The 23,098-nt window shown below is 44.1% G+C and overlaps 1 protein-coding gene across 1 annotated transcript in view; it reads left to right on the top strand.

Moving 5' to 3' along the window:
• The first annotated feature begins 2,350 nt into the window (after window positions 1-2,350).
• The window catches only part of SKAP2 (src kinase associated phosphoprotein 2), a 363,025-nt gene continuing 342,277 nt past the window's right edge, over window positions 2,351-23,098 (top strand). The window contains exon 1 of the mRNA XM_073677891.1: window positions 2,351-2,562. Within this exon, the coding sequence (XP_073533992.1) occupies window positions 2,520-2,562 (43 nt within the window). The 5' untranslated portion in view covers window positions 2,351-2,519. The remainder of the gene's footprint in view (window positions 2,563-23,098) is intronic.

Genomic DNA, 23,098 nt, shown 5'->3' with positions numbered 1-23,098 from the left:
AGTGCTCACTATGCATCTAGATAGGTGCCTTGAGGGGTCTAGTTTCCAAAATGGGGTCACTTGTGGGGGAGCTACAATGTTTAGGCACACAGGGGCTCTCCAAACGCAACATATTGTCCACTAAGAATTTGAGCCGATTTTCCATTCAATTTGTTAGCGGACACCATGTCGCGTTTGGAGAGCCCCTGTGTGCCTAAACATTGGAGCTCCCCCACAAGTGACCCCATTTTGGAAACTAAACCCCCCCAGGGCACCTATCTAGATGCATAGTGAGCACTTGGAACCCCCATGTGCTTCACAAATTGATTCGTAAAAATGAAAAAGTGAAAAAAAAAACACTTTTTTATTTTTACGGATTAATTTGTGAAGCACCTGGGGGTTCCAAGTGCTCATTATGCATCTAGATAGGTGCCTTGGGGGGTCTAGTTTCCAAAATGGGGTCACTTGTGAGGGAGCTCCAATGTTTAGGCACACAGGGGCTCTCCAAACGCGACATGGTGTCCGCTAACAAATTGAATGGAAAATTGTCTCAAATTGTTAGCGGACACCATGTTGCGTTTGGAAAGCCCCTGTGTGCCTAAACATTGGAGCTCCCCCACAAGTGACCCCATTTTGGAAACTGGACCCCCCAAGGCACCTATCTAGATGCATACTGAGCACTTGTAATCGCCAGGTGCTTCACAAATTAATCCGTAAAAATGAAAAAGTGTTTTTTTTTTCACTTTTTCATTTTTACGAATCAATTTGTGAAGCACCTGGGGGTTCCAAGTGCTCACTATGCATCTAGATAGGTGCCATGGGGGTCTAGTTTCCAAAATGGGGTCAATTGTGGGGGAGCTCCAATGTTTAGGCACACAGGGGCTTTCCAAACGCGACATGGTGTCCGCCAACAAATTGAATGGAAAATCGTCTCAAATTGTTAGCGGATACCATGTTGCGTTTGGAGAGCCCCTGTGTGCCTAAACATTGGAGCTCCCCCACAAGTGACCCTATTTTGGAAACTAGACCCCCCAAGGCACCTATCTAGATGCATAGTGAGCACTTGGAACCCCCAGGTGCTTCGCAAATTAATCCGTAAAAATAAAAAAGTGTTTTTTTTTCCACTTTTTCATTTTTACGAATCAATTTGTGAAGCACCTGGGGGTTCCAAATGCTCAGTATGCATCTAGATAGGTGCCTTGGGGGGTCTAGTTTCCAAAACGGGGTCACTTGTGGGGGAGCTCCAATGTTTAGGCACACAGGGGCTCTCCAAACGCTACATGGCGTCCGCTAATTATTCAAGCAAATTTTACAATCAAAAAGTCAAATGGCGCTCCTTCCCTTCCGAGCCTTGCCATGCGCCCAAACAGTGGTTTTTCCCCACATATGGGGTATCTGCGTGCCAAGGGGAAATTGCACAACAAATTTTGGGGTCCATGTTTTCTTGTTACCCCTGCGAAAATAAAAAAAATTGAGTCTAAAGTAACATTTTTGTGAATGTTCATTTTTTTCTTCCACATTCCAAAAATTCCTGTGAAGCACCTGAAGGGTTAATAAAGTTCTTGAATGTGGTTTTGAGCACCTTGAGGGGTGCAGTTTTTAGAATGGTGTCACTTTTGGGTATTTTCTGCCATAAAGACCTCTCAAAGTGACTTCAAATGTGATGTGGTCCCTTAAAAAAATGGTTTTGTAAATTTTGTTGGAAAAATGAGAAATCACTGGTCAACTTTTAACCATTATAGCTCCCTAACAAAAAAAAAAATTGGTTCCAAAATTGTGCTGATGTAAAGTAGACATGTGGGAAATGTTATTTATTAACTATTTTGTTAGACATATCTCTCTGATTTAAGGGCATAAAAATTCAAATTTTGAAAATTGCAAAATTTTCAAAATTTTCTCCAAATTTCCATTTTTTTCACAAATAAACGCAAGTGATATCGAAGAAATTGTACCACAATCATGAAGTACAATATGTCACGAAAAAACAATCTCAGAATCAGGGGGATCCGTTGAAGTGTTCCAGAATAATTACCTCATAAAGTGACAGTGGTCAGAATTGTAAAAATTGGCCTGGTCATTAACGTGCAAACCACCCTCGGGGTAAAGGGGTTAAAGGAAGCCATGAGACACCCAGTCTTTAATCCAACCTAACACTTCCTCTTTTGAAGTTATGATGCTTTCTATGAGCACTTAGCATGTGTATTCGCACTTTTTGATGTACATAGGAACATAGAGCCATTGACATCTCTGATATCATGCAGCTCTGGTGACTGATGCATATGTTCTAATTTGAATTTCAGGAAATAAATTCTAATTCATTGCACAATTCTGTGCTTCTGGCCTGTGGGAGGAGGAGAGGACATACCAGCTGATTTGTCCAGTTACTTCCTTAAACTCTGCAACCACTCTGTTGCCTGTTCTTTCTTCCTCTGCATAATTTTACTTCCCTGTTTTCATACACAGTGTAAAAACTACGTGCTTCATTGCAGGCTATTCAGTGTTGAAATATCGCTTTATTCGGGCACAACAAGCCATTCACAATGACTCAACTGCTACCCGAGGACATTAAGAACATTATAACAGGTAAATGACACCGGCTGAGGCTAAGTGCGGCTGTACAGGTAGATTCTTAAAGGGGATCTGTACTGATGTTATGACCTGCTCATGTGAATGGCCAGAACAGGTTATGTAGCTTTGTAATTATCTGTATATAATCGCTGAGCTGAACTCTTTGGTAACTTGCTTTTCTACTCATGCTGCTACATTATGGGAGTCAGAGTACAGAATTTATGGTCGTTCTGAGCATATTGGCAAAATCCACATAGTAATTATATTCATTGATAGCACATCGGTATAATGATCAGGGATCAAATAGTCACTTACAAATCCTTGTAATATGTGTACTTTATGTGCATAAATAACCGAATAGCTATTATAAATAATACAGTATACAGCTTCACCTCTTTTATTTAGTCCTCTTTTGTTCTTCAGTTTATGGTATAGACTAGAGATGAGCGAATCTTTTGAAACTCAAATTTGCCAAATTTCCCCAAAAATTTAATTTGCAGCAAATAAATTTGTGGGAATCTATAAATTGGAAAACTTGCAGTTGTTTGAAAAATACACGTGGTGAGAAAAGAGTTGGAAAGAGAACTTTGATGACCATAAAAGCTTACACTCTACAGGAGAGAGATAGGACCCCGCTGACCATAAGAGCTGACATTCTCCAGCAGAAACAGAGGACTCTGCTGACCATAAGAGCTTACACTCTACAGCAGACACAGCAAGGACCCCACTGACCATAAGAGTTTACACTTCACAGGAGAGAGAGATAGGACCCCACTGATCATAAAAGCTTACACTCTACAGGATTGAGAGAGAAGACTCTATTGACCATAAGAGCTTACACTCTACAGGAGAGAGAGGACTCTGTTGACCATAAGAGCTTACACTCTAAAGAAGAGACAGAAAGGGCTCTGGTGACCATAAGAGCTTACACTCTAAAGGAGAGAGAGACCTGCTGACCATAAGAGCTTACACTCTACAGGAGAGACAGAGAGGACTCTGGTGACCATAAGAGCTTACACTTTAAAGGAGAGAGAGACCTGCTGACCATAAGAGCTTATGATGAGCCCCCTGGGCGGCGTGGGGGAAACCCGGAACCGGGCCTTTTAGGATGCTGGGGGTTGTAGTCACCGTGGCGGTGACCCGGTCCGTGCCCAGGGTGGTCAAACCAGTGGTGGATCTGTTTGTTTGGTTTTGTTATTATAAATGTCCGACTACGCCACCCTGGATTGCGGTCACTGTGAACCGCCGCTGCGGGGCAGACCGCTGAGGCTGATGTTGTGTGCGCAGCAGAGGGTAGTATAACTCCCCACGGGAGGAGTATAGCCTCAGGGCAGTGAGTGCAGATGATGGGGGTGATGGTGCGCGGGAGCAACAGTAATGACTCAGAGTCCAGTGATGCAGTCCAAGGTCTTTACTCACAGTTTTACACTCCAAGCCACTTCTGCAGGTAATGGCTGCCCGCGTCATACTGTGCTCACCAGATGAGGGGCTCGGCCAACTCCCAGGTCTCTTTGGAGTGCTTTTCGGGACCCCCTTCGTGTGTCCTTTCTCTGGCCTGTCGTACCCCACAAGTGACCTCGTTTCTGTCCAGCTGCCTCGGGCCTTGGCGGGCAAACGTATGTTCCGTTTCCCTGGGTCCTATGTGGTGCCTTCCTAACGGGTGTAGTGAGGGGCCGTAACACGTGCAATGCCATGGCCTCCGGTTACTAGCTGAGGGTAGTTGCTCTCCTCCACTAGATGAGGGATCCGGTTCCCTTTTCTTGGCCTGACCCCCCTACTCTGGTAGCGGCAGGCATACGGTGGCGACTGGCCGGTCCGCACCCCTGGGGTCCCTTCACTCCACTCCTGGAGCCTCCTCCGTTCCTCTCTTCTCTCTGCTCTTTCTCCTCTCAGTCTGGGGCCTCACAGGCTAGGTCCGCCTCCTGGAGCAGAGCTCCACAGAGCCCCGCTCTGTCACTTCTCCCCTCTGACTGAACACCGTCCCTAAGATGGCTCCCCTCTTATATACTCCTCCTTACAGTGCACTCTGGATCTACTCTCCCCACCCACACACTACCGGGTTCCCCCTCTCTAGGTGTTCCCTCCCGCCACTCCGACCAGGGACAGGGGCAGTTGTGCTCGCTCTTGGGAGCATTGTCGCCCTGTCCCCCGGAAATGTGGTGTAGTGCATGTGGGTGTTAGGGTCCTGAGCCATACTCCATCCTTACCTGAGAGTGAGATATCACACCTCTGGGTGAGATGCAATACCTCTGTAGCGACCGAACCCTCGGGGCGCTACACTTACACTCTAAAGGAGAGAGAGAGAATCCTGCTGACCATAAGAGCTTACACTCTAAAGGAGAGAGGGACCTGCTGACAATAAGAGCTTACACTGTAAAGGAGAGAGAGACCTGCTGACAATAAGAGCTTACACTCTAAAGGAGAGAGAGACCTGCTGACCATAAGAGCTTACACTCTACAGGAGAGACAGAGAGGACTCTGGTGACCATAAGAGCTTACACTCTAAAGGAGAGAGAATCCTGCTGGCCATAGGAGCTCACACTCTAAAGGTGAGAGAAACCAGCTGACCATAAGAGCTTACACTCTAGAGGAGAGAGAGACATGCTGACCATAAGAGCTTACACTCTCAGGAGAGAGGATCCCCCCAATAATAAGAGCTTGCACTCTATAGGAGAGAGAAACTTACCTAGTGATTCTGGGAATGAAGAACTAACCTGCCATACAAACCCCTGATCTGTGATGGCCCAGGTACTGACCACCACTGTACAATGTATGATAATCCTCTAGATGTCATAGCTGTAGGGCATCATGGGGAAGCCAGGGCAGCCACGCAAAGAGACATTAGCCTACTGTCTTATGCATGAGCAGGGTGGGAAATGGTCTTGGGAATGTTCCACTACCACTGTTCCAGTAGTCCCTGACATTTTGTCCTGCAGCAATAACCATCCATGTGCATGCAGCAGCCAATCACTGGCGGTATAGTTTACTGCTGAAGCCAGTGATTGGGTGCAGCAGTCACGTGAGGGAGTCGGTCACATCATTTTTGCTGTTTTTAACTGCTATGCTGCTGTGATGATGCTGAAAATCCTGATGCAGTGGTCATGTGGGTAGTCAGGGATGTCATTGCTGCAGGAAAAAATGTCAGGGACCTATAAAACATTGGCTTTGGGAGAATAGTAGATTTATCCAGTAAGTGATGTGTCTTTCATTATTTTATGCTATTTCTTCCCCTATTTCCCTCTTGGCCAGCAGGGTCTGTGTGCGAATAGTCCACTACATCACCCCAGACAGTCTTGATCTCTACTATTAATGCATTACCTTAGGTCACTAATCCCTTTACTCACCCAGATTGCTAGGGGTATTACCTCTTTATTCTGACTAGTACTATGGAGGACCAGAAGAGTAATAAACACTGTTAATCCTGTACATTGTTTCAGTTTTTTTTAGAGTTGGCATAATTTAAGAAAACTTTCACCCATTATACAGTAGGCCTTTGATTTATTTTTTACTGGTTTATTCCACATTAGAGTGTTCTTTAATGTTTTTTAAGCTCTCTTATGTTGATTGGTGTAGAAAACAAAAATACTGTAGGCATTTATAGTAAATATATTAAGCTCTTGCACAGATAACAAAGCTGTGGTTATGCCTCTTACATTGGAGACAATATATACCGTACCTTTCATACTCCTGTATTTTATAATTAAAGCTTGTCTTGGTAATAACATGTAATAAAAATGCAAGGATAATGCAATAGGGAAATCCTCTTTCTTTTTGGTAGTATTTTGTCTCTGTAGCTTTTATACGCATTTTAGAAAAAACTGTGACATCCGAGGAGTCAAGATGCCCATTCAGTAATTGCCATAGGTGGTTGTTGTTTTCCAGGTATCTGATGTATAATGATTATCAGGAATGGATATGTATAAATCCAATATTAGTGCATAAAACCAATATTAGATTACTAGAAGTTGTGCACATTAGAGGGTGCTGTATAAATAGCAATTTCCTGATTTGCAGTTTTTACAAAGTTAAGATTTTCTGCTGTTGTTCTTAGTTCTCCTGGTGATTACATGTTATAATACTTGAACGGACTCCATATTAGAAGCCATTACTGACCCCTCTGCAAAAAAAATGTACCCAAAATATATTATTTAAAAAATATGACTGTATGAATAGCAAAGACTACATACACATTGAGCGAAATTCAATGCAAGCTCGTGTTGGGTTGGAATAACCACACCATCTTTGCACATTGAGGTCACAATTAAGTAACATAGTAGAGTCCACTTTCCTGTAAGTTTTATATCATTACAGCCATATTTTGCAATAATAGAAATAATCTTTATTGTGATCATCTGACAAATTGTGGGGACCTCAATCAGTGGCAAATCTCACAGTGATGCTGTATAGGTTCCATGAGTCACTTAGTGACCCATGGATGCCATTTAGTATCAGAAATTAGCTTTTACTAAAGGTAATTAAATGTGTTAGTAGTTAATGATACATAGCATTTTGCATTTAGCCCCAAATGTTCTAGTTTGGTCTCATTTGACTAGAGCACCTTCTTCCAAATGCTAGTTGTGTCCCCTACATGGCACATGGAAGAAGGCACTTTGGTCAGATGTGATCAAAGTACAACTTTTGGGGCTAAATGCAAAACACTATGTGTTGTGGACAACTAACACTGCACATCATCCTGAAAACACCATCCCCACCATCAAACATGGTGGCAGCATCATGTTGAGCGGAGGATTTTCTTCAGCAGGGGCAGGGAAGCTGATCAGAGTTGATGGGAAGATGGATGGAGCTAAATAAAGGGCAATCCTGGAGGAACATCTGATAGAGACTGCAATAGACTTGAGACTGGGGCATAGGTTCACCTTCCAGCAGGACAATGACCCTAAACACATTGCCAGAGCTACAATGGAATGGTTGTGATCAAAGCATATTCATGTGTGTGAATTGCCCAGCCAAAGTCCTGACCTAAATCCCATTAAGAATGTGTGTCAAGACTTGAAAATTGCTGTACACAGATGCCTCCATTCAATCTCACTGAAAGAGAACTATTTTACAAAGAAGAATTGACAAAAAATTCAGCCTCTAGATGTATAAAGCTGGTAGAGACATCCCCCAAAAGACTTGCAGCAGTAATTGTAGTGAAAAGTGGTTCTACAAAGGTATTAGACTACAGGGGGTGTGACATACAGAAGTAGTGCTGTTGCTTTAAAAGCATTCAGCAACTATTAAAAGTAACACAAGCACATGAGACAGGAGGTGTTGTGCTCCAGAAGCATCCAGCAACTAGAGGGGTTAACACAGTCACAGGAGAAGGGGAGTGTTTTAGCAGAGCCCCAGGGGGATTGTGTGGAAGTTGTTTACTGTCTGGCTGGAGCCGAAGAGAAAGGTGGTGTGTGTGTTCTCTATCTCACAGAAGTGCCCCTGCAAGTGAAAAGGATTCAAGTCAGGAGTGAAGCTAAGTACAGGTCAGGTAGAGTTCCTGAACTAGCAGTGCAGAGTATTGTCAGGCAGAAAGATAAGGACTGGAAGAAATGGTGTCACAGGGATTATCTCCCTCAGCAAACCCTCCCCCCTCCTTTATCTCACTGTGCTGTAAAGAATGTTGTGTTCATTAATGTGCCTTTGCATTATAACTGTGCTGTCCTGTACTACTGGGAAGACTGTAAACTGCTGTGCTGCTAAAGAAACTGTACTGTTTGTCACTGGAGCCTGTTGCTCATAAGACTTAACTTGCACTGGCTGTGCGGCTTCTTATTAAATGCTACTGTTCTACCGTTTATGAGAACTCTTGTCAAGTGTGTCTGGTCAGCAAGTGAAACAACCTATGTGTCTGTGCCTGAGGGTCCATACCCCTGTGTGCCTGAAAGAAGCTGCAGCACATGGTCTATGGTCGCCCTGAGTAATGGTTCCCCCAGGATTCCAAAGAATTCATGTAACCTGTTTCGCCCCTATCTGAACCTAGCAGCTTGCGTGTAACAGGGGGCGGAATATAAATGCTCGTGACTATTTTCAGCTTTATATTTTTTAAATATTTAGAAAGCCATGTATCATTTCCTTTACAATTCACAAATACTTGCTACTTATTGTTGGTATATCACATAAAATCCCAATAAAATCCATTCAGGTTTTTGGGTGTAAAGTGAAAGAATGTGGAAAAGTAAACGGGGTATGAATACTTTTTCAAGGAATAGTATAGAAAATGGGGCAATTAGTAACTTGTAAAGTAGTGATCCAAAATAATGTTTACAGAAGAATGCAAATACAGTATAGTCCATTTAAGGCTATGTGCCCACGATGCAGAAATGCTCCGGATTTTTCCTGAGCGTTTCTGCATCTCCCTGGCAGAAAAAACGCATGTGGATTATACATGCGTTTTTTCTGCCAGGGACATGCGGATGTGAAGCTTTCTTCACTTGCATTTCCGCATGCAGGTTGACAAGAGCTTTCCAAGCGATTTTAGCATCACTTGGAAAGTGCTTAACAACTTGGTCACACTATATAAATCCATGCAACCGGCGTGGATTTATATAGTGTGACAGTAGAATGTTAAAAAATAAAAAAATAAATCTATACTTACCTTCCGATGGCCCCCGGAGTCTTGCTTCGCTCCGTCCTGGCTTGCCGGCAGATCGCGGTACACTACACTGAAGGACCTGCCGTCACATGACTAAATGACGTCAGCGCAGGTCCTTCAGTCCACCACGAGCTGCCGGCATGTGAAGACAAGGAGACCGGGGGCCATCAGAAGGTAAATATAATATTTATTTTTTATTTTATTCTTTTTTTTACAGGTTCTATGGTACCCGGGTCTGGAGGAGAGTCTCCTTTCCTCAACACCCGGGTACCATCTGCACATTGAAACACATGTTATCCGCATGTACAGATGCAGTGATGCGGAATCCAAGAGTTCAAATGCAAGTCAATGGCGGCGAAAACGCTGCGCTTCCGCAAAATAATTGGTAGTGCTGTGGATTTTTCCGCAAAGATAATCCGCAGTGGAAATTTCCGCAGCATGTGCACAGCACATGCAGATTATCATTGGGGAACATGGCAGACCTTCTACCATGCGTTTTTAAGCATTTCTGCAGCGTTTTTGCCGCTGCGGAAACGCTTAAAAACGCATCGTGGGCACACAGCCTAAAGGTGCCATACACTGCATTTCTGCAGATTATACAGTGATTGGGGCTGCACACTGTTTAGATCTGGCTAATGTTGGAACTTCAAGCAGCTGGATAGGCCATCAATATATTTTGGCCGGATAACTCTTTTAAATAATGTTTCCATTTACAGCCCGTATAATAATATGCAGTTACATTTGCTACATTTTAACATGCTTCAATCTTTATTTTAGTGGAAGATGTCACTTTGTTGTGTCTGGCAGCAACTATTTTCCCTCTCGCCATTGAAAAGCAATGCATGCTCAGCCAAACCTAGCGTGCATGTACGGATGGGTTGAGATTCATAGCTGTCAGCAAATATGCATTTGGACAGCAGCTATCTGAGGTGTATAGCCACCTTTTACTTGGTGTAAATGGCACCTCTTTATTCCTGAGTTTTGGTCACTGTCTCCTTGTACGTGAATCTAATCTTTTTATCCAAGGGGGGTGTGGTCCCCAACACTTCTATATGAAAGCCACACCCACTTGGTTAACAAGAATACATTTATATGCAGATTCAGAAGAACAGCAACATTTACACCAGGTAATTAAATAATAATACAGATTTATGGCAAGTGACAGCTTCTGTTTAAGGGAGTATTCACATCTGCTGGTTTTCATGGGGTCAATAACTGCTAGTAAGTAAAACACAGCATGCACTTTTATGTAAATTAATATGGTTGAGCTGCTGTCTGGTCACTCCTCTGTATTTTTTTTTGCCCTATTTTAATAAATGTTAAAATTATACAGGTGATAATTAGTGTTATATTCAGTGAGTAACATAAAGGTATGTCCCAGGCAAATGTGCATGTTACATTCATGGAAAACATCTGCCAGTTATTTTCTTCCTTGGAAAAAAAAGTTGAAAGTTAAGTGGAAAAAATACAGAAAACTCAATTTTTTTATGCTTTACACAAAAAAGGAGAATTAAAATCAAATAGAAGTACAACTTGAAGTGCCAAAAATAAGACCTCATATTGAGCATTTATGTAAAGATTATAAGTTATGCTATACTGAAAATCTGGTGTGATCCTCAAGGTCAACAATGATTTGGCCCTGAGGGAGTTAAGGCAGCTCTAAAAGTAGACTTTCTCTTTACAGTAAACACATTAGTAAACAGCATGATATCAAATGCAGGAGGCTGAGGACTGGTGTCATATACAAGGGTTGCAGAACCACAGATTGTTTGCATATTTATAGTTTCTTAGTTCTGGCCTTGGTTGAAGCACCATTATAGCAGAATCTCATGATGCCTTGCTGCTTTAGACCTGCAGGCACGGTATACCCCTTGCGTTAAAAAAAGTTAGGTATTGTCTCAACAGTAGGACGCTGGAGGTGGCCACATATTTCCTTTCCATGACCAAATTAACAGCTCCATGCAACTTTGGTAGTTAATACCAATTGTTAAATATACTTATTTTCTATATTTATTTATTCAGGACTTCTTACCAGATGCAATACTCCAAAGAAAATGTCAATATATCTCTTATAAAAAAAGGAATGATTTATTGGATTGTCCACCAAAAAGAATCATTGCAGAAAAACATAAAATAGGTGAAGTAGTTACAAACAGATTGTCCAGTTGTTCATAATTAGTTCATTAGTTGAAGTTCATCCATCTTTTCCTAGATTCTGAATGGTAATTTATGTCTGTCTGTGTCAATATCATGGCTGCACGTGTATTAGGCCTTTAGAAGTACATGTCAGCTGCTCAGCATACAGACCCTTGAATGAGAAGTCAAGTAAAGAGAAGAGCAACCCCTCCCTGTGTGTCACATGGTTTATATATGTGTCTCACATAGCACCTGTTTCTATATATGACGCTACCATCTACCCTGAACCAAGTGTACAAGAATAACCTAAATGTCATGTCAGCAAATACACCCAGTACAGAGCTGAGAGTAAAAATTAATAACCATAATTAATATTTAACACCAGTCAGTGTATTGGTCTGAATGTGGTAGGAGAAATCCAGCTCAACGGTATGAAATCTTCAACTTGATTTGTATATGATTAAGACATGTCCACATGCATCATTAGTCCATAGTCTGAGTAAGGGTGCTGAGTTCACCAGAAAAACACAAAGAAGCACGTAGATTTTCCTATCTATGGACTAATGATGCATCCGAAGATATTTTAATCATATACAAATAAAGTTGAAGATCTTATACCGTCAAGCTGGACTTCTTCTACCACATTATGATCATCGTGGGTGGCAGCGACGTTCAGTCATTCTCCGGAGGGACTAGGCAACTGCGTTGAGCTGGTTCTTTTCTTTTTTCCAATGTATTGGTCTGTTCACTTGTTAATAACAATAGATTAGAGATGAGTGGATCTTTTGAAATGATAACTCGCTGGGATCTCTGAGTTTCCCCAAAAATTTGATTTGCGTTGAATTAATTTGCTGAAAATTGCAATGTTGAAGATCCGGAAATGTCTTGAAAATAGAAGGGGAGAGGAAGAGAAAGACAGACCATGTGATGTTAGAGCTTGAAGGCTTTATGGGGAAGCTCGCCTGGCTGCATTCTGAGTTTTCAGCAGTGTGTGAAATAGTGCAGGGCATTTTTTTCGGGGAGCTAATCCTCGTGAATCGAATCGCAGAATGTTCGAATTCCCAAGGACCTGGAAATTTCAGGAAATTCAACTCACGTCGAAGGATCAATCTGTTCATCTCTACAGTAGATACTATAATAACTATTGCTTAGGCTTATAGTATCAGAGCTTCATCTTAAATATTTTATATTTATAATTATCTAGCTATAGAAAAGCTACTTAATGAATTATGACAATCTATCTTTTGTTGGAAAGTTACTTAGAGAGGACAAAAGTGGCCAGCTTTTGCTCTTAGTTTATTCCTGCTACTTCCTTGAGGTTTTTTTTTAATCCACCAAATGGTTCCAGATGTGTGGAATTTTTGATTTTGTGTTAATTTTTACATCTTTTTGACCTTGCAACATGTTCTCTTTAAAGTGGATAATTGTCAAAAAGTATTTTCTGTTTCTTTGAGCAAATTTCCATATTCGAAAAAATATAAAAAAATCTTTGGCACCTATAAAGTCTTAAAATATTTACTTATTTGTCGAAGTTTAAATATAAAAGGCAGAACAATTCATGTTTAGGTGACCTTTATTTTTTTTTACTGTATTTACTAGAGTGAGAAATAAATTCTTCAACTGGAACTTTTCAAATAGACCACAAAACTTCCAGCAACATTGGTGATATGAATATTTCATAAACCTTGTACTCAGGAATCTGACCTGCAGACGGATAATCATTTAAGTATGAAAGTGGATCAATGTAATGAGGCTAAGAGTTTGTAGAATGTCATTTGGGGTTTTATTTCTTCCATGCCAGGTTGCAGTACCTTTTTTTATGGAGTTTCATACTAGTATTGCCCTCTTGCTTTGTGATAAGAACTTTTTTACAAAGAATAATGCAACATATTAGTTTATTCTTTATGTCGACAAAGTACTTAACTGATGTGGAGTCTAATATTAGGAATAAAGGGCTATCTTTTGTCCCAAAAAAGTGTCTGTGTCTGCTATTTCAACATAAACTCATTCAAATGAATAATAGGGTGAGAGCCCAAAAATTTTGTGCAAATTTTTAAGTCTCATCCCTGAGATAAATTCCGTTTGGTGTGATTGTAACATACACAAAATTTCGTGACATTGCAACATTGTTTTCTGGTGGCTTAATCATCGCAAAACTAACAATTTGTAATAAATGTCTTGCAGCAAAGTAAATGTACAATTTTACAGTAGTTTCACTTTTTTTTAACGAAACACGCTTTATTTGGCTCAGAATAGTCATGGCGATGCTTCTCCACACACTGGAGAATAAACTGTTTCTGGTCTTCTGGTCTTCTTGAGTGCTCAGTGACGAATTGAATGGACTCATGAGAGCAATGGAGCATTCAGCGGCATCATTCACTCTTTTCAATCTGGCGACTTTTGAGGATGCATCAATGTAACTTGCATTAGTGAAACAGACAAGGATCTTGATGAAGAAAATCTTGGTATATTTCCAGTGCAACCAACAGTTTTTTTTGTGTTGGACGACATGAAGTGATGAAGCTTCTTGTGTGACACAAGGTCTTCCGCAAGCTGCACGCAAGTTGAGCAGACCATCGTTGCCTTCCTTCTGCAGAGCCAGTACCATCTCAACCTTTTCTGCGGTTGGAGCCTCACTGTCAAAAAAAGTCAGACCCACCATAAGGTGTCTGTTGAAAGTTTTTATTGCTGCCTCAGCAACAGGCATGTTGATTCCTTTGTGTGCCACAAATTCTTGCAGTAATGTCAAGTCATTTTGCAGCGATGTGGCTGAGATCTGACAGAGGTACCAAGCCTTCAAGTATAAGCGGACAGGAAAAGTGCAAAATTGACAGAGAGTTTTTAACTCTGTCAAAGTTCAACGAAATTGGTGACGAAACATGAAGATCTTCAGAGCGCATATCACTTTGGCCATCCATCGAGACCGATGGTAGGCGCCTGGAGTAACATAGTAACGTAGGTTGAATAAAGTCCTAGGTCCATCAAGTTCAACCTCACTTGTAAATTTTGTCTAATTTAACTGTAACCCACCATGTTATGTGAATCGAGGAAATCATCCAGCCCTTTTTTGAAAGCAGTTATGGTGTCTGCCATTACTACCTCTTGTGGTTGGGCTTTCCACAGTCTGACTGCTCTGACAGTAAAGAACCCTTTCCTGTTTAGGTGCCGGAATCGCCTTTCTTCCACTGATAATGAGTGCCCCCTGGTCCTTAGTATGGTCTTTGGAAGGAATAAGTCATGTGCTAGTCCTTTGTACTGACCACACATATATTTGTACATGTAAATGAGATCCCCTCTGAGGCGTCATTTTTCTAAGCTAAACAAGCTCAAACCTCTCATCATATGAGAGGCCTTCCATCCATCCCTTGTAATAATCTAGTTGCCCGCCTTTGAACTGACTCTAGCTTCTGAATATCCTTTTTAAAATGTGGAGCCCAAAACTGGATCCCATATTCCAGATGTGTCCTCATTAGTGATTTATAAAGTGGTAATAGTAAGTTGGGATCGCGGGATTTTCTCTCTCTTTTTATACATCCTAAAATCTTTTTTGCTTTTGCGGCTGCAGCTTGACATTGAGTACTGCTGCTCAGCTTACTTGTAACCAGAATACCCAAGTCCTTCTCCTGTTCTGAGGTCCCTAGTATACTCCCATTTAATGTATATGTAGCAATAGGATTACTCCGTCCTAGGTGCATTACTCTACATTTATCTACATTAAACCTCATCTGCCAAGTGTTTGCCCATTCAGTCATTTTATCCAGATCGTTCTGCAATATCGCAATGTCAAGATCAGATTTTAATATCCTACATGTCATCAGCAAAAACTGACACTTTACTCACAATCCCATCCCCAAGGTAATTGATAAAGAGGTTAAAAAGAATCGGTCCTAACACAGATCCCTACGGCCCCCACTGCTGACTATATCCCATTTAGGGAACGTACAATTTATGACGACTCTTTGTTTCCTATCATTTAGCCAATTCCTTACTCATCTACATATAGTTCCCCCAAGTCCTTGCTTCTGTAGCTTCATTATAAGGCTGCTATGTGGTACAGTATCAAATGCCTTTGTAAAGTCCAGATAAATCACATCAGCCGCATTGCCAACATCCAGATTTGCACTTACCTCCTCATAGAAACCCAACATGTTGGTTAAACACGACCTATTTTTCATGAAAACGTGCTGATTGTCATTTATTATATTATTCTGTGTGATATATCTCTGCAGGTCATCTCTTATGATGCCCTCAAAAACTTTGCACACTACTGATGTCAGATTTACTGGACGGTAATTACCTGGATCCACCTTCTTACCTTTCTTAAATATTGGTACCACATTGGCTATCCTCCAATCTTGCGGCACCACCCCTGTTACAAGGGAGTCTAAAAACATGATTTACAGCGGTCTGTCAATTACTGAGCTCAATTCCTTGAGTATCCGTGGATGAATACCATCTGGGCCAGGGGATTTGTCAATGTTTAATTTGCTCAGACTCAGATGAATGTTGATGTGTACGTCTGGGTTTGCCGGCGAACCAAGGAACAGGAGTGCCAGTGTTAGCAATGCCTTGTAATCATCTCTTGGATGGCATTGTGCAAGCTAGTTGGTGTCTCTACAGTGTTCAAGCGCGCAGGCGCCCGGAAGTCACAGTCACTCCCCGGCGCCTGTGCACTAGAACACTGCAGAGACAAAGGGGGCGAGGAGCAAAAAAAGCGCTCCTGATGATAGCGACGATTTGCGCTTGCGCGGGAAGTGAGTGAGACGAGTGCACGTCACAGGGCCCTGTGACATGCATGGAAGTGGGGAATATGCAAAATAAGTAGTGTTGAGCCACCCCCGTAGTGTTCGAGTTCGGTTCGGTTCGTCGAACACCCGTGTGTTCGCCGAACTGTTCGTCGAACTGTTCGTCGAACACCTTCGAACACCGTTAAAACCAATGGCAGGCAAACAAAAACACATAGAAACACATAGAAAACACCTTCAAAGGTGTCCAAAAGCTGACAAACTGCTCAGAAGACACAACTAACACATGGAAAAGTGACAAGTACATATAGTCATGCGAAAAGAAAAGAGGTGGAGGAGTAAAAGGAGGGGGAGACACAAATATAGGCATGTCATGCCCTTCTAAAATCCAAAAAGTGAGAAGCCGACACGTTCAGTCCGCTCCTGCCCGTGCCACCTCCGTGTCGCCGGGTTTGTGCCAGAGCCGCGGTGAACCCTGACGGCCAGCCCCCCTCTCCCAATACTGGTGCCTGTCCGCTGGTGGGTCGAGCGAGCCCCCCTGTGGTGGAGGCAGCTCTAAGCTTTTTAATTTAAATTGTCTCTCTAATTTGAATGAATACACTTTAAATCCATTTACAAGGATCTATTGGAGGGCAAGTCTCATGCCAGCAGCCGCGTAATTCCAGCTCCAGTAGCGTCCACTAAAGCTGCTGCAGTTAAAAAGCTTTTATAAGGATCGAGCTCGGCTGTCCACCGCAAGGCATCCTACTGCCAGTCCCAGCCCCTATGCCTTGGGGTGCCTCCTGATGCTCTTCACTGAGTATCCCGTGGTCCCGAAGCATTTCCTTTGAAAAAATTAAGTGTCAAAACTACAGGTGGTGTAGCTTGCTTAACAGCCGGGATAATCCGCTGACTAGCAGACACTGCTACTAGGCACAAAGTATTTCCTGGGCTAGATGCAGTTAAAAATTTGTAATTAGATACTCTCGTTGGATGCTGAGAAAGCATTCCATAGAGTCTCCTGGCACGCCATATATGATTCTCTTAAAAAGCTTGGGGTAGGGGTCTAGGGGACCCTTTTATAGCCCAAATCACGGCCCTGTATCACAATACGTCACCTAGGCTGAAGATAAATGGAACTGTAGCACCCTGAGGGCTCGGTTGCTACAGAGGTATTGCACCTCACCCAGAGGTGTGATATCTCACTCTCAGGTAAGGATGGAGTGTGGATCAGGACCCGACACCTGCATGCATTACACCACATTGCCGTGGGGCAGGGCGACCAATATGCCTCTGAGATGGGCACGACAGTCCCTGTCCCTGGCTGGAGTGGGGGGAGGGAACACTGAGGAAGGGGAACCCTGTAGTGCAGGAGCAGGGAGGAAGCAGTTCCTGGGTGCATTGAGAAGGGAGTATAAAAGGTGGGCACCATCTTAGTTCAGTGCAGAGAAGTCTGAGCAGAAGTGGCAGGGAGCAGGGGCTCTGCATGAGCTCTGCTCCGGAGGCGGGCCTAGTAACAGAGGCCCAGGCCTGGAAGAGGGAGAAGGAAGGAAGAGGAGCAGAGAAGGCTCCAGGAACGAGGAATGAAGGGATCCCAGGGGTGCGGACGGGCGAGTCGCCACCGCACGCCCGAATCCACCTGCGTGGAGGGGTCAGGCCAAAGGGGGAGACCGGTCCCCGAAACTAGTGGAGGCAGGAAACGACCCTCAGCTAGAAACCGGAGGCTCTGACATTTTATGTGGCGCAGCTCCTCGCTACACCCGCTAGGAAGGCACCACATAGGGTCAGGGAAACTGGCGCCAAGTTTACCAAGAGGAGGCCCGAGGCAGCCGGACAGAAGGGTTGGTAAGAAAGGCCAGACAAAGGACACACAAAGGGGGTCCTGTGAAGCGCTCCAAAGTTATCTGGGAGTTGTCTGAGCCCCTCACCTGGTGAGCACAGTACGACGTGGGCAGCCGTTACCTGCAGACGTGGTCTGGATAATAAGAACTGTGAGTAAAGGCCCTGGACTGCATCACTGACTCCGTGTCGTTACTGCTGCTGCCCTGCACCATCACCCCCATCCTCCGCATACACTGCCCTGAGGCTATACTCCTCCCGTGGGGAGTTATGCTACGCTCTGCTGCACCCACAACACCAGCCTCAGCGGTCTGCCCTGCAGCGGCGGTTCACTCTGACCGCAATCCACGGGTGGCGTAGTCGGACATTTAAACATCAAAACCACATAAATAGTTCCGCCACTGGTTTGACCACCCTGAGCCACGGAACCGGGTCGCCGCCAAGAAGACTACAACCACCAGCATCCACCAAAAAGGGTCCGGCTCCGGCTGTCCCAAGGCCCAGGGGGTGCATCAGAACATTTTCATCACCTTTCACAATCACCAATGGGACAAGGCAGGGATGTCCTCTGTCCCCTCTCTTATACATCCTAGTGACGGAGCACCTGCTCTCATCAATTCGCCATAACCCCAATATTAGGTGGATTGAGGTGGGAGGCACCGAGTACAAGTGCTCTCTATTTGCTGATGATGTCCTAGTATATATCACTCAATCACATATATCCATCCATGCTGTTATGGCTGAAATAGATCACTTTGTTACATGGTCAAATTTTAAAATCAATGCAGCGAAGTCTGAGGCCCTCGATGTCTCCCTCCCCAAATCCATATAGGATTCCATCCAGTCCAACTTTCCCTTTGCCTGGCCCTCACAGGGTATCAAATACTTAGGAATTCCTATTCATAGAGACCTCTCCCATCTATGTTATCTTAATTTTGGGCCCTTTATTGAACAACTCCATACAGACCACGGTTGGCAAGTTAGAACTGTAAGATTCACTACGTGAACCACTGGTGTTTTGTGGAAAAGCACATGTACACTGTGTTCCAAATTATTATGCAAAAAGTGTTTAGGAGTGATAAGGGAAGAATTTGTTTGTTTGTCAGTTAAACTCATTGATGGTGATGTGTGTCAGGGCTCTTTATATCACTGTAAGCAATTGCAGACACCTGTGCTAATTAGTTTGGCAGGTGTGTCTAATGAAAGGCAAGACTACTTAAGAAGGCTGTCTCACATTATTAAGCAGCCTACATTTTCTGCCAAAATGGGAAAGAAAAAGGATGTGTCGGCTGCTGAGAAGCAACAAATTGTGGAGTGTTTAGGTCAAGGCATGACTACAATCAACATTGTGCGATGATCAGGATGAAGTGTCTTGGCAATCAAGAAGTATGTAGCTGATTCACAGTACACACGTGTGCGTGCTGATAAGGGCAAATTGAGGACTCTTTCCTACAGGCAATTACGTCAGGTTAAAAGAGCAGCGGCAAAAAAGCCTTGTCATAGCAGCAGACAAGTTTTTGAAGCTGCTGGTGCCTCCAACGTCCCCCGAACAACAAGATGCAGGGTCCTTCAGAGGTTTGCAGCTGTGCATACGCCATCCTGTCGACCTCCTCTATCCACTTCACACAAGCAGAAACGGCTCCAGTGGGCCAAACATTACATGAAGACTGATTTCAAAACTGTTTTGTTCACGGATGAGTGCCGTGCAGCGCTCGATGGTCCAGATGGATGGAGTGGAGGATGGCTGGTTGATGGACACCCCACGCAAACACGGCTACAGCGCCAACAAGGAGGAGGTGGAGTAATGTTTTGGGCTGGAATCATGGGGAGAGAGATTGTCGGCCCCTTTAGGATCCCTGAAGGCGCTAAAGATGAACTCCATAATGTATGTGGATTTTCTCAAACAGCACTTCCTGCCATGGTTCAAGAAGAAGAACCGTGCATTTCACAGCAAGATAATTTTTTTGCATGATAATGCACCATCTCATGCTGCACATAAAACATCTGCATCTCTGACTGATATGGGCATAAAAGGGGACAAACTTATGGTGTGACCCCCATGCTCCCCTGACCTCTACCCCATTCAGAACCTCTGGAGCATCATCAAAAGGAGTGTCTATGATGGCGAGAGGCAGTTCACATCTAAGCAACACCTCTGGGAGGGTATTCTGTCCTCATGCAAAACAATTGAAGCAGAAACCATCCAAAACCTGACAAATTCAATGGACGAGAGAGTTCAGAAGCTCCTTTCGAACAAGGGGTCCTATGTGAAAATGTAACATCACCTAGAATAAAGTTTTGAGTTGAAAACTGTTTGATTTCAGTTTCTAATAACCTGCTAATGCTTATAATTTCAAAAATGACCATTTTTTTGGTCTTTATTACAATGAAAAGGTTGATCGAAAAGTTTGGGGGATCTAAGAGTGTGGCAACCCAGTAGTCATGATTACTTCGAATTCTGACAATATGAGGGTCATGTTGCAGGTAGTGCAGCAAGAAGGCACTTATGTGTCTTGCGCATCTCGGAGCCCCAAAATTATTTTCCGGGCTAGATGCAGCTAAAAATTATTATTAATTTTAAATCTGGTGGAGCTTAGTATAGATGGCCTAATAGGATCAGTGCTGCACACTGCTACAAAGCCCAAATTATTTTCCAGCCAAGATACAGATAAACATGATTAGTAATTTTAAATCTGGTGGAGCTTATTATAGATGGCCTAATAGAATCAGTGCTGCACACTGCTACAAAGCCCAAATTATTTTCCAGCCAAGATACAGATAAACATGATTAGTAATTTGAAAGCTTAAAACGATTGGTAGGGTGATTTTAACCAATCATCAAGCTTTTACTCTCCTCAGGATGACACAGGGGTAGAAAAGTCGTTTCGGATCCATGATTTGTTCATCTTTATGAACGTGAGTCTGTCTACATTATCAGTGGAGAGCCACGTGCGCTTATCTGTCAGCACACCACCAGCAGCGCTGAACACACGTTCAGACAGAACGCTGGCTGCGGGGCATGACAAGATCTCCAAGGCGTAAGTGGCTAGCTCCGGCCATTTATCCAGATTGGAAGCCCAAAAAGAGCAAGGGTCCAGTGACACAGTCATGGCTTCAATGTTTACTTGGAGATACTCCTGTACCATCGTCTCTAGGCGTTGACTATGTGTCAGACTTCTTGTCTCCTGTGGCCTTGCAAAGGATGGGCTAAAAAAGTGGTGAAATGATTCCGCAAAATTGATGTTACCAGCAGATACTGTGGTTCTGTTACGGTTTGAGTGCTGAACACTTGACGGTCCCACGGTTGGCAAGTTGGAACTGTGAGATTCACTACGTGCACCACTGGTGTTTTGTGGAAAAGCACATCTAAGATTCTGCAACAGTCTCTGCTGATACTCCTGCATGCGTGCATCCCTTTCTATGGCAGGAATAATTTCGGCAAATTTACTTTTGTACCGGGGATCTAACAGTGTGGCAACCCAGTAGTCAGGATTATTTCTAATTCTCACAATTCGAGGGTCATGTTGCAGGTAGTGCAGCAAGAAGGCACTCATGTGTGTTGCGCATCCAGGAGCACCAAGTCCCTGTTGTGTTGGTGGCGAGGTAACAATCATGCTTCCATCCTCTGTCCTCTCCCCCCAACCTCGCACAACAGAAATGTGATCAAGGTCTCCCTCATCTGATGAGTCTTCCATCAGTTCGTCCTCCACTTCTTCCTGGGCTCCTGCACCTTCCTCACTAGTTTGGCTGCTACCATGCGCCCTGGTAAAACCATCTCCCCCACCCTCACATGCTTGCCGCCTTGGTGCTGCCGACCGTCTGGACCTTGCAGATGTTAGCCCTTCCGCATACAACTCCTCCTCCTCTACTACCTCCACCTCCTCTTGTGCCACCACCTGACTCCGAATTCTGTTTAACATGTGCTCCAGCATGTAAATCACCGGAATAGTCATGCTGATAATGGCATCGTCAGCACTAAACATCTTCGTCGCCATTTCAAAACTGTGCAGAAGGGTGCATAGGTCCCTGATCTGAGACCACTCCTCCAGCGTGATTTGCCCCACCTCTGGATCTCGTTGGCCCAGGCTATACGTCAGAACGTATTGCACCAGGGCTTGTCGGTGCTGCCACAGTCGCTGCAACATGTGCATAGTTGAATTCCACCGGGTAGGCACATCGCATTTTAGCCGGTGAAGTGGCAGGCCCAACGACTTCTGTAGAGATGTAAGTCGCTGAGCTGCGGGATGCGAACGGCGGAAGTGAGCACACAGCGACCGTGCCCTTTGCAGAAGGCCATCTAGTCTGGGATAGTGGGCTAAAAATTGCTGGACAACCAGGTTCAACACGTGAGCCATACAAGGCACGTGTGTGACATTGCCCCGGCGAAGGGCCGCACCCAGGTTTGCAGCATTGTCGCACACGGCCTTCCCTGGTTTCAGGTCCAGTGGAGACAACCATTCATGAAATTGGTTCTCCAGAGCTGACCACAACTCCTCAGCTGTGTGACTCACATTTCCCAGACATTTCAAAGTAAAAACCGCCTGATGACGTTGAGCCCTACTGCCAGCATAGTAAGGAGGTGTGCAGGATCCCTTCTGCGCAGTTAGAAAGCTTGTGGCATGACCAGACAGGCTTTGGGTGCAGGTGGAAGACCGAGAGGAGGTTGAGGAGGCAAAAGCAATGGAGGAACTTTGACATAAAGAGGATTGACGCACAACTCGTGGGGACGGCAAGACTTGGACAGCAGCCCCTTGTCCTGCTGTCACCATAGTTATCCAGTGCCCAGTCAGCGACATGTAACGCCCCTGTCCATGCCTACTCGTCCAAGTGTCTGTGGTGAAATGCACCCTGTCACACACAGAGTTTCTCAAAGAAGCGGTGATGTTGTGTGCGACATGCTGGTGGAGCGCAGGCACACCTTTCTTTGAGAAGTAGTGCCGACTGGGCATCTGGTACTGGGGCACTGCGACGGACATAAGGTCTCGAAAATCCTCTGTGTCCACCAGGCGGAAAGGCAGCATTTCTGTAGCCAAGAGCTTGCAGATGGTGAAATTCAACCTCTTAGCTTTCTCATGGCTAGGAGGAAATGGTCTTTTACTTGTCCACATCTGAGGGACCGAGGGCTGGCTATTGTGCTTAGACGGGGTTGATAAGGGTGTCCCCGGCAAACTGCCGGTCTGTGAGGAAGATGCAGGCGGACATGTTAGGTTGCCTTGATCCAAAGGTGGTGCTATCGATGTCGGACAGCGCTCAACACCAGCTG

This window comes from Phyllobates terribilis, unplaced genomic scaffold (assembly GCF_046119375.1).
Source record: "Phyllobates terribilis strain yellow unplaced genomic scaffold, ASM4611937v1 Scaffold_4__5_contigs__length_816908805, whole genome shotgun sequence".
Taxonomy (NCBI): Eukaryota; Metazoa; Chordata; class Amphibia; order Anura; family Dendrobatidae; genus Phyllobates; species Phyllobates terribilis.
This window is presented reverse-complemented; position numbering and strand designations above follow the sequence as displayed.